The sequence below is a fragment of the Bufo gargarizans genome, chromosome 5 (assembly GCF_014858855.1).
Source record: "Bufo gargarizans isolate SCDJY-AF-19 chromosome 5, ASM1485885v1, whole genome shotgun sequence".
Lineage (NCBI taxonomy): Eukaryota > Metazoa > Chordata > Amphibia > Anura > Bufonidae > Bufo > Bufo gargarizans.
This window is the reverse complement of record NC_058084.1, coordinates 419,826,402-419,838,738: the sequence shown is the minus strand read 5'-3', so window position 1 is coordinate 419,838,738 and position 12,337 is coordinate 419,826,402. Positions and strand designations below refer to the sequence as shown.

Below are 12,337 nucleotides of genomic sequence, written 5' to 3'. Positions count from 1 at the left end.
TTTAATCATAACTGAGTTTACAAACCATGGCTGCAGCATTAACAGATCTCAATGGGTCATTTTCATTGGAGTTTTGCTATACTGCAAAATTATTTACATACAATAATCCGTTTTGTTAACGAAAACGCATGAAACCAATAGAATTGTCTTTTTTTCCCCCTCTACCAAAAGACAATTGAACAAGCGTGTATCCAGGACCTAATGCACCATGGTGTTCATTTACCCAGGAACTCTCCAGTGCACCCCAAAGTGAGAGAGGTAGGCACCAGCGTGTTTCACATTACCGCTATGTTGTGCTGCATGTCAGTAGATCCCAGACTTCTACCGATGGAATCTGAGACCTTCAACACAACACAAATTGTACCAGGCTATTGCTATTTTATGGGTGTATTTACACACCTCAGGAATATCCATTCTATTCTTCTAAGTGGGGTTGCACTAAGGGTACTTTCACACTTGCGGCAGAGTTATCCGGCAAGCAGTTCCGTCGTTGGAACTGCCTGCCGGATCTGGCAAAACGTATGCCAACTGATGGCATTTGTAAGACTGATCAGGATCCTGATCAGTCAGAAAAATGCATTGAAATGCTGGATCAGTCTTTCTGGTGTCATCCTGCAAAACGGATCCAGCATTTATTTCTTTCACCGGATCCAGCATTCAGGCAAGTCTTCAGTTTTTTTTGCCGGAGATAAAACCGTAGCATGCTGCGGTTTTATCTTTTGCCTGATCAGTCAAAATGACTGAACTGAAGACATCCTGATGCATCCTGAACGGATTACCCTCCATTCAGAATGCATAGGGATTTACCTGATCAGTTCTTTTTCGGTATTGAGCCCTTTTGGCGCAACTCAGTGCCGGAAAAGAATAACGCTAGTGTGAAAGTACCCTAATAGTGTTACCCTAAAAAAAAATAACTTGTTCAGCATGTATGTAGTATATCTATTTTTTTATGTTAATGGAGTAGTCCAGGCTAATAAAAATGTGGGCAATGCAGGCAAAGCATAGCTGCAGCAGTGACTTACCTGTATGCCCACATGGCTGCTGGTGCCAGTGAGGGGCCTCAGCGGTCTCATTCTGTACCTGTGGGTAGATAGACCCATCATCCTAAAGACTGGCGGGGAATACCAGAGTGGTTTTGGGGGAGTAGTGGGGGAGTATTGGTTAGGACAACCCCATTAATCTTAAAATACAAATTCTTAAAATTATTTTTACAAACTTCAGGACCCGCATTAGTTGACAGAGGAGTGTGCAACGTGAAGCAATGTCATAACTGGACTGCAGAAAGTAACCAAATGTAATTGTTTGCTGAAAGTTTCTTGTGCTTTTTGCCACCTGCTCCTTTAGTGTCACTTGACAAAGACTGTATTTGTGTCATGGAATAGACCTCTCTGATTACATTTCATTTGTTCAGATACTGAGCTACTTTCACCAGCAAAAACTGCGTCAGGGAGTGGAGGGGATGCTGTACAGACTCTACCAGCCCATCATCTGGAGAGGACTAAAGGTGAGGTTTCTGGGGTTTTTCATGGTTTTGCTGTAAAAGCCGCATACAGAACAATGCTAATATTGGTCAAGTCAGGACAAAGTTTAAACCCTAATGTGACTTACTGAAGAGGGCCTTCCATGTATTTTTTTAATTTTTGTTTAATTAAATACCTTTACTTGCGGGGAACGCTCCGCTGATGCTGCCATCCTTGTTCTTCTTTTCAAATGCCCTGCTGTGCCCCCCCTGCAGTTTTCACACTTAGTATATTAACACTGAGCATTGATACAGGGAGGAGGAGATGCCAAGGATTCTCAGCGGGCGTCTCCTTCTCCCTCTCTGTGCCGTTGACCACATCACGGAGAAGGAGAGCAGTTTTTTTTTCTCCAAGAGCTGTAACGTTTTTTTTGTCTTTTTTTTTCCCCCATCAACATTGCCATCGACCTTTAAAAGCATATATTTCCATCTTGGACATTGGGGGCATATTGCTAGGATATGCCTCCAATGTCTGATAGTCCCACCTCTATACTTAGAACAGACCCCGCAAAGTGCCAGAAGGCACACTGTGCATGCAGAGCTGCCCTCCATTCATTTCTATGGGACTGCCGAAAATAGCCGACCGGCACGTTCGGCTATCTTCAGCAGTCCCATTGAAATGAATTGAAAGTGCACTGTGCAAGCGTGGCCACTGCACTGTTTACTTTTATGGCGCTGATGGAAATAGCCATCCCAGCAGTCGTCTACTTTCAGCAGTCCCATAGAAATAAATGGAGAGCTTTTTTTCAACTAAAAAAGACATGCACAGAAGGCCATTGTTAGGCAATCCTTTATACACCACAGTTTTTGTATATTTTTTCAGCAGAAATTATTAACATAATATATTTCCTTTTTGAAAATAGGCAAGAAATTCAGATGTTCGATCCAATGCTGCATTGTTATTTGTCGAAGCGTTTCCTCTGCGGGACCCCAATATGAATCATGAGGACATGGACAATGAAATCCAGAAGCAGTTTGAAGAACTTTTTGTAAGTGTCTCATTGTTTTGCTGTTTACATTTAGAATAAAGTAAAAGGAATGATACAATTTATATCTGTTTTCATTTTGCAGAACCTGTTGGAAGACCCCCAGCCTGTTGTGCGATCCACTGGAGTTTTGGGCGTTTGTAAAATTTCGGCTAAATACTGGGAGATGATTCCATATTTAATCCTGGCAGATCTTATGAAAAAAATCCTTGGTGACCTTGCAGCTGATGTTAGCTCTGCTGATGTGCGCTGTTCTGTTTTTAAGGTAATTCTAGGTTCCTATTTAAACAAGAAAAAAGCTCCCCAAGATACTCAGTCAGGTCCACATATATTTGGACAGAGACAACCTTTTTCTAGTTTTTGTTTCGTACATTACCACAATGGATTTTGAACAAAACGATTCAGATGCAGTTGAAGTTCAGACTTTCATCTTTAATTCAGTGGGTTGAACAAAATGATTGCATAAAAATGTGAGGAACTAAAGCATTTTTAAAACTCAATCCCTTCATTTCAGGGTCTGCAAAAGTAATTGGACAAATCAAATAATTGTAAATAAAATGTTAATTTTTAATACTTGGTTGAAAACCCTTTGTTGGCAATGACTGCCTGAAGTCTTAACCTCATGGACATCACCGGACGCCGTGTTTCCTCCTCTTTAATACTGCCGCGGTTTTCAGTTGCTGTTTGTTTGTGGCCTTTCTGTTTGAGGTTTAGTCTTTAACAAGTGAAATGCTCTATTGGGTTCAGATCCGGTGACTGACTCGGCCATTCAGGAATATTCCACTTCTTTGCTTTAATAAACTCCTGGGTCGCTTTGGCTTTATGTTTTGGGTCATTGTCCATCTGTATTATGAAACGCCGACCAATCAGTTTGGCTGGATTTGAGCGCACAGTATGTCTGACAACCCCAGTTCTGTCCTGTGTCACATCATCAGTAAACACTAGGGACCCGGTGCCACTGGCGGCCATGCATGCCCGAGCCATCACACTGCCCTGTGACGTGTTTTACAGATGATGGGGTATGCTTTAGATCATGAGCTGGACCATGCCTTCGCCATACTTTTTCTTTCCATCATTCTGGTAGAGGTTGATCTTGGTTTCATCTGTCCAAAGAATGTTCTTCCAGAAATGTGCTGGTTTTTTAAGATTTTTTTTTTTTTTTTTTTTTTTTTTTAGCAAAATCCAAGCTAACCTTATTCTTGAGGCTTATGAGTGGCTTGCGCCGTGCAGTGAACCCTCTGTATTTACTTTCGTGCAGTCTTCTCGATTACAAACATGTTACCCAAATTGAACTCGGCATGAACTCATCTTGGCCTATTTCAATTCTATAGAGAAATATTAGACTCTTGGTTCAGTCTGACTTCCCTCCTAAAGGCAATGATATTTAGATTATAATATCTTCAGATAAGACTGTACACTTATGAAAATGCATGACATATATGAATTTTGTGGTATAAATAAGAGTATAATTTCTCGCCCAGTTTCCTTGGGGGACACAGAAGACCTTGGGTATAGCTCATCTCCATAGGAGGCGTGACACTAAGTGAAAACTGTTAAGCCCCTCCTCCACAGCTATACCCTCAGCCTGGAGAGAGAGACTGCCAGTTTTTAGCTTAGTGTCCAAGGAGGCAAGACACTCCCTGCTCTGCAGGGCTGTTTTCTCCTTGTTTAAATTTTAGATTTTTACTTTTTTCTTTCTTTTTTGTTCCAGATCATCAGGGACAACAGAGACGCACTAGACCTCTCTGTTTCTCCCGGGGTTGAGCTGCGCCAGTGCCGGTCACCGCACTGCTGCCTCCCCCACAGAAGGCAAGGTGGATCAGGGCAGCCTAGCTCCCTTACATCCCGCCAGCGCAAGGGTCGCCCGCACGCCAAGCCCCTCTTCCAGCGTCCTGCCACTACGGTGCCAGTAGCTGAAGGGGCGACCCTGCTGGAATGGACCGAGGGTGAAGACGGCTGTGGTAAGAGAGTGGCTTCTCCAGCCCTACGTCCCCACCCAATGGTCTCCTGCGTGCCTGACCCCCATACTGGGCCTCTGGACCCTTCCCCTGCTGGACATAGGCATGGGGTGCTGCTGTGCGGCAATCTGCTCCCCTTTTCTCCTGGCCTCATAGGACATGCTGCTAGTGAGGGGACTATATCCTGACCTCTCCGTCTCTGGGTTCCCCCCTGGCATCTGCGCTTCCCCCCATCTCGCCTAATCACATTGGGCTTACCGGAGGGGCAGGACGCTGCAGTGGAGTAAGGAGGACCCCTTACTCTTCCGGCCGGCGGGGTGGGCTCCCGCGGCCAGCGAGCCGCTATTCCGGCCCTCCTGTCTTTTCTGGCGGCGGGGTGGGCTCCCGCGGCCGGCAAAACCGCATTCCGGCCCCTGTTTTTTCCGGCCGGCCGGGTGGGCTCCCGCGGCCAGCAGAACCGCCACTCCGGGCCCCTGTATCTTCCGGCCGGCGGGGTGGGCTCCCGCGGCCAGCGAGCCGCCATTCCGGCCCTCCTGTCTCTTCTGGTGGCGGGGTGGGCTCCCGCGACCGGCAATGCCACGTTCCGGCCCCTGTCTTCTCCGGCCGGCCGGGTGGGCTCCGCGGCCGGCAGAACCGCCACTCCGGGCCCCTGTCTCTTTCGGCCGGCGGGGTGGGCTCCCGCGGCCGGCATTGGGCTTGACTATGCCCCAGCAGGTGCCGGTCGGCGGGGCTCCGCTAATTGGTCCCAGGCTTCGCGGCCTGCTGGGCCGCAATCCCGACCGGCCCGCGGGGTGGGCTAGGTGGGTTGGCCCTCTCCCGCGGCCGGTTTGAACCGCCATTCCGCCTCAGGTCCCGGCGGTATGACGGGCCGGACTCCGCAAATTTAGCCCCCGGCTTCGCGGCCTACTAGGCCGCACTTTTCCGGTCTCTGGTGGAGGGGGCGGGAACTTCTCCAGGCGCGATTTTTTCCCGCCTGGAGGTTCCTCCGCCCTCAGGGGATCGCACGCCGCCCTCCAGGCCGGATCCCTGTTAACCCTTTGGGTGCAGGCCGGCTCCCACAAATGGGTCTGTATAGTTGGCCCCCCTTTTTTTCTTTTTTTCTCCTCTCTCAGGGCCCCTATATAGTGGCTCCCCTTTAGCCTCAGAAGCTGGGTTTAAATGAAATTTAAAAAAAAAAAAAAATTTATAATGATGCAATAATTAATAATAGATCATGATTTCTATTGGGCTGCGCAGGACGCTGCAGCCTCATCAGTAATGCTGCATGTCTGCATGACCTCTTTCCTCAGGCGGCATGGTGTTGCGCTCCCAGCCTGCGTCGCTGCTAGGGCATTTCCCCTTTTAGGCGGTTTTTTCTTGCCTCTTCCAGGATACGGCGCTGGCCAAATGCATTCGGACCTTCTGTAGGCAGCATTCATCGTCTCTCCAGTTATGGTGCCTGCCATGTGCATTCCCCCCCCTCCTAGGCGGGCTACTGCACTCTCCCTGGCTGGCCATGTGCATGACCCCCTTCTTAGGCGGAATACTGCACCTTCACCGGATACGGTGCTGGCCATGTGCACGACCCCCTTCCATAAGCGGAACGCTGCACTCTCTGGATTTGCTGCCGGCCATGTGCGGGACCCCCTTCCTGGGCGGAACGCAGCACTCACTGGATTCGCTGCCGGCCATGTGCGTGACCCCCTTCCTGGGCGGAACGCAGCACTCTCACTGGATCTGTTGCCGATCATGTGCATGACCCCCTTTTTTAGGCGGAATACTGCACTCTCACCGGATACGGTACTGGCTATGTGCACGTCCCCCTTCCATTGGCGGAATGCTGCACTCTCGCTGATGTGCTATGATGTACTTATGTACTATGTTATTGTGCTGCACTCTCACTGGTTTCGCTGCCGGCCATTTCTTTGGCGGTATGCTGCACCCTTGTTGGATTCCCTGCCGGCCTTAGGTATGCCTCCTTCCCTCAGGCAGCATACATACATCCCTCTGTCGTTGGTTGTTTCCTCGCAGGTACGTTGCTGGCCACGTGCATGTACCCCATACATGGCAGGGTGCTTGCACTCTCGCTGGATCCGCTGTCGGCCATATGCATGGCCCTCTTCCGTAGGCGGTGTACGCACTCTTGCTGGATTCTCTGCCAGCCCGGGGCATGCCTTCCTTCCTCAGGCGACATGCACACATCCTTAGTGACTGTGTTTGTCTCTTGCCGGTACATTGCTGGCCATGTGTATGACTCCCATGCATGGCGGTGTGCTCGCACTCTCCCTGGATGAGATGCTGGCCATGTGCTTTACCCTCCCTTTTTCTGGGCGTTGTGCTACACTCTCACCGGATACATTGCTGGCCATGAGAATGGCCCTCTAACATGGGTGGAACGCTTGCACTTCCATTGGTTACGGTGCTGGCCTTGTGCGTGACCACCTCTCACTTCAAGGGCAGAATTTGGCACGCTCATGAGATTCACGGCTGTCCTTATATGGCTGTGCTGGACTTGTACATGTCCCCCTTCGTTGGCAGAGTAGTTGCACTCTCGCTGAGTTCAGTGTTGGGTGTATTATTGCACACTCATTTAATGCTAGGATATCCCTGTGCATGTTCCCCTTTCGCTAGGTGGACCTCCTGCGTTCCTGCTGGTTTATAGGGTAATGTCCTGCTTCTCTGAAGTAGGTACGGCCTTAGGCATCACTCCCTTTTGGGACGGGTCTTTGCACTCTTGCCGACTGCTGTTGGCCAGGTACAATTTCCCCCCTTTCAGGGTGGACTGATTGCGTTCCTTCGCATGCTATGCTAGGTTTGTGCATAACTCCCTTTCAGGTTGCATTTTGCAATTCCGTACATGCTGTGGCACTCTGGGACGAGCCCCCCCCTTTTTTCTAGGTGGGTTGGCCCTCTCGCTGCTTACGGGGCTGCTCGTACGTATGCCTCACCTGCTTCCTGCGGCATACCTTTGTTTCTTGGGAGACGATGCTTGCCGCCAGCCTTGCACTCGTCCCTAGTGTTCGTGGGTCCTAGATGCATGCCCATGCGTCCTTCTGCGGCATTACTTCCCTGCGCTAGTGGTCACATGGTCGAGAGTGCTGTTGTCTGCAGCGCCTCTCGAATTCTTCATTGGCTCTGGCAGGACTGCGGTTCCCTTGCCTGCTGCAATTTCCTCCTCTTCGGATGCAGTGTGGTATAAGTCCGTCCTCTTGGCGCCTCTACGCTTCTGTCTGATCTGCTACCGGGTTCGGGCTGCTCTTCTCGGGAAGGTCACCCGACTTCTCTTGGGTGCTGGATTGCCCAGGTCCGGGGACCTCCGCCTTGGGTTCTTCAAGGTATTCGCCTTCTGCGAGACGGTGGACCGGGCGTCTCACAGTGTAGCGGGTTCTGCTTTTGAGTCCTATGGCTTCCCTGTTGCCCACTCCTCCTCCTTTCGGTTGGAGGGTGTTTTGTCGGCCTCTGTCTCGACGGCCTTATCTCGCCGGCTTTGTTCGGCTCCCGCTCTATACGAATCACTCCGATGTGGCTTCTCGCCAGCCTTCGGGGGCTGTATTTTCACTGTCCTCCCCTCTGGGGAGAGCATGATTGTTCATGTGGATGGTTCCGGTGTTCCTTTTGGCCTCGTACCGTCTCCCTTGTTCACGCTGGCTGTATTAGCTGTGTGCCTATTTACCGAGTCTACCGCGTTCTGTCCCCCCACTGAGTGCAGATTGCGTGGCCCGTTCTAAGACGATGGTCCTGATGTAGACTTGCTTTTCTCGATAACTTGGGGGGACTACCTCGGTCCAGATTGTCCTTTGATCTCCCTCACCGGGACTGTACAACGTGGTTGCATCAGCATGGACTTTAGCCTGCCTTCCCCTCGCGTCTGGCGGATCCTTTGGGTTCTTTCCCTCTGTCCTCTGCTCCTCCACTCGGGTGGATACGGGACAACGTTGTTCGAGGGCCGACGGGGCTAGTTTTGTCGACCCTTGTGCCCGTGTTACTGGTCTGCGCCTGATCACATTGGGTTTTCGCCTGCTTGCCAGGCGACTGTCCACTCCTGGCTGGGTTTCGTCCAGGATCTGTCGTAAGACTTAGGGTTTTTTTGTCTGGGGTTCTGTGGGAAGCTGTGCATTCCCCACTCTGAAGTTCTTTCCCCAAGGTTCTGTCTTTTCCTTGAGGTGTCAAGTGTCGGCGCTGTTCTTCCTCTTCCAGCGTTCCCGGCCCTCTGGCCTGCCAAGACCTTCTTCCTCGGAGTGGCTCTTGGTTCCTCTGTACTGTCCTTCTGTACCGCCCTGGGGACTGTATTCTGAGCTCTCGGCGCTCCAATCTTGTCCTTGGAGCCGTTACAGGAGTTCTCTCTATCCCTTCTGTCCTGTACGGTTGTGTTCCGTATCAGTCGTGTCTCTGACGGGTGCCGGAATGGCCCCTTTTTTTGTTACGAGCTTTCTGTCTTTTCCAGGACAGGGCTGTTCTGCATCCCGTTTCTTCCTTCCTTCCTTCTGAAGGTGGCGTTTGCCTTTCGCTTCAACACCTCACCTATTTGGACGTTGTTTGGGCCTTGCCGTTTTTACTTGGAGATCTCCGACTCTTGCAGACGTTCGGCCTCTTGGGTTTCCAGGAGGTCTGTGCATAGGGTTGACAGACTCCAGGGTGTTTTTCCTCCGCTTGATCAGATTGGCTGTTGCTGAGGTTACCGCACCTAGGGCAGGATTCTGTCTTTGGTGTCACCGTTCCTTTCACCAGAGCGGTCGGTGCCTCCTGGGCGGAGGCATTGGGCTTCGGCTGGGCATTTGGGCACGGCGGCCACAGGTCTGCCTTGCACGCCTTACTGAGTTTTACAGGGTGCATACTCTGGCGGATGCTGCCTTACCCCGCCTGGGTTTACAGGCGGCGGTTCATTGATGCCTTTCGGGTGCTTCACCTTGGTGCTGTGGTCCCTCCCCCTTTTGGACTGCTTTTGAACGTCCCAAGGTCTTCTGTGTCCCCCAAGGAAACTGGGCGAGAAAACGAGATTTTTGTATAACTTACCAGTAAAATCTCTTTCTCGCTCTTTCCTTGGGGGACACAGCACCCACCCATTCATTGTTTTTTCTCTGTGCGTTTTCCGAGTTTTTGTTACCCGTTGGGTAGTTGGCTTTTTGGTTCCTTGTTGGTCTTTGCCTTTTCTCACTGCTTGGACACGCAACTGGCAGTCTCTCTCTCCAGGCTGAGGGTATAGCTGTGGAGGAGGGGCTTAACAGTTTTCACTTAGTGTCACGCCTCCTATGGAGATGAGCTATACCCAAGGTCTTCTGTGTCCCCCAAGGAAAGAGCGAGAAAGAGATTTTACTGGTAAGTTATACAAAAATCTCGTTTTTATTGTACCTACAATTAGGAACCAGCAGAAGAGAGCTCCATTACAGTGAGTGCTCCATTACTTTAGTAAATGTGAAACATCTCAGCTGCTTGTTGTCATTACTATGAGATTCAAATTGATCTTAAAGGGGTTGTGCAGTGCTAAAATATGAATGACCTGTCCTCAGGATAGGTCTTCAGTATCGGATTGGCAGGGGTCTGACTCCCTCCACCCCCCCTTTAGCTGTTTAAAAAGGTAGTAATGCTCCTGTGAGCGCTGCTTCCACTTTAAAATTACCCATGCACCATCTCCTTTGCAGCGCCGGCACAGTATAATTATAACTGTTTGTCCCATTCTCTTGCACTGCGCCACCTCTTCAAGTTACACAACGTGCAGGTAATTTTTTTCAGAGGAAGCAGCGCTCACACAATTTACTTTCTCTTTAAAACAGCAAATTTGCTGGGGTGACGGAAGTCAGACCCCAGCCGATCCTATATTGATGACCGTCCTATCCCAAGGGCAGGTCATTAATATTTTAGCACTGCTCAACCCCTTTAATATGAACTAAGTACAGATTGGCATCGTAATGGTGACAACATGCAGCCAAGATTTGAGTGTGTGATGGGTATTATTGCTTTTTACAAAAGAACTGTAATATGAAGCGTATTGGGAAATTTTTTTTTGCTGGTGGCTTCTTTCAGAAATATTGTAATGGTAAGTATGCTTTAAGGACACCATTGCATTGAAAAGATTTTTGTTAAATTGCTTCTGAAATGCAAAATGAAAAAACCTTAAATAGGCATTTTATGAAAATAAATTCCTAGCATTTCTTTGCTGTAGGATCTGTGTAACTCACATACACCCCCCTGCCATTCTTTCGGTTAGAGACATGAAGAAAGTTGTAATCGGTAGATCAGAGTGTGGAAAGAGGGAAATGTCTAAGTCTTCAGGAAGGAAGATCCCACAAGGGTGAATCACACAAGTTGTGTAGTTAGGGAGAGGGAAAATCGCACACTCTTCAACATCACTGTCAGTCACCACAAGGAGGAAGATATCCCTCCAGGGCTGTAGCAGTGAGGAGCAGTCCAGGTATGAAGCTGTAGTGATAAATGAGAGCTAGTGAAGATAGCAGCATCCTGGACACACAGGCCTCACATCGAGCAAGTGTTACTGAGAGGGACACAACCACATGACAAAAGTCTGAAGCTAGGAGCAGGTTGTAAACTGTAAGTAATGGAGATTTCAACATGAAATCTTGTGCATTTTATTTTTTTTCATCACAAAAGGTAACCTCTAACATGCAGTATGCAAAAAAAGATAATTATATATTAATGTTTTTCAAAGCTTTCCGCTTCAGTCTGCACTAACAAAGGTCTAGATATTAATGAATATATATTTCCCCTCTCACACACAGTGCCTGACCATTCTTTTGGATAACAAATTGAGTCATCCTTTATTAGAGCAAATGTTGCCAGCACTGAAAAACAGTCTCCATGATAACTCTGAGAAGGTCCGAGTGGCTTTTGTTGACATGCTGCTAAAGATAAAAGCCGTCCGAGCTGCTAAGGTATTTCACCATTTGTGATTTTATGTGGTTCTCTAATTCACTGCAGCATTCTGTCACCTAACACAATACACCATTAGTGACGAAAAATGTAAAGTAAATGTCACAACACCTGAATAGATTTAAAATTTATCAACAGGAGTTTACTGCATACTCAAGTTCAATGTTTGCAATAAGCTCCTAAACCCTCTTCAAATCTGTGTAAGGGTCCATTCACACTTCCGTATGTGTTTTGCGGACCGCACATCGCCGGCACTCTCATAGAAAATGTCTTTTCTTGTCCGCAATTGTGGACAAGAATAGGACATGTTCTATTTTTTTGTGTGGAACCGAAGTGCGGATGAGAACAGCACATTCCGGCCCCATTGAAAATTAATGGGTCCACACCTGTTCCGCAAAATGCGGAACAGATGCGGACCCGTTTTGCGGATGTGTGAATGGACCCTTAGGTATATAGTGCTTAGTGACAGAAAATCAAAACTTTGATTGCTATAAAAGTATATTGATAAGTTAATTGCTGCAGAATTTTGAACATATAAAGAGAGAAAAGATGGTCATTCACTTTAAGGAGGCCATGCCAAGTATTAGTTATCCCCTATCCTAAGGATAGGGGATAACTGATCGCTGGGGAGACTCCTAAAAAAATCTTTATTCTTTGACCCATTAGAAAGGTACTTGATGTAAATTGCAGTGAAGGTATTTGTGAGTTACAAACTCCCTTCTGACTCTTATCTGTGTCCAGCACTCTGCCTTCAGCTGACACAGCACAGGAAGTCAGTTACTTCTCTATTCATTCATATGAGACTGACATTGAGGCCCACATAGGAATACATAGAGAAACAGACTTCACATCTACACATAAGAAGCTGTGTTATTTGAAGTGTCAGTGTTGGTCACTTGACACAGCTGAGGATCAGAAGGGAGGTTATAACTCACAAATACAGTCACCGGTAAGAAGATTACCTTCACTACAGTTTACATCATGGACCTTTCTAACCAATCAGAGAATAA

General features: G+C 48.4%; 1 protein-coding gene across 2 annotated transcripts in view; it reads left to right on the top strand.

The window, feature by feature from the left end:
• The window catches only part of NCAPG2 (non-SMC condensin II complex subunit G2), an 85,089-nt gene that overhangs the window by 58,818 nt on the left and 13,934 nt on the right, over positions 1-12,337 (top strand). For both annotated transcript variants that reach the window (XM_044294277.1, XM_044294278.1), the window contains exons 9-13: positions 172-258; positions 1,412-1,504; positions 2,383-2,508; positions 2,591-2,770; positions 11,177-11,329. In XM_044294277.1, the coding sequence (XP_044150212.1) occupies positions 172-258; positions 1,412-1,504; positions 2,383-2,508; positions 2,591-2,770; positions 11,177-11,329 (639 nt within the window). The remainder of the gene's footprint in view (positions 1-171; positions 259-1,411; positions 1,505-2,382; positions 2,509-2,590; positions 2,771-11,176; positions 11,330-12,337) is intronic.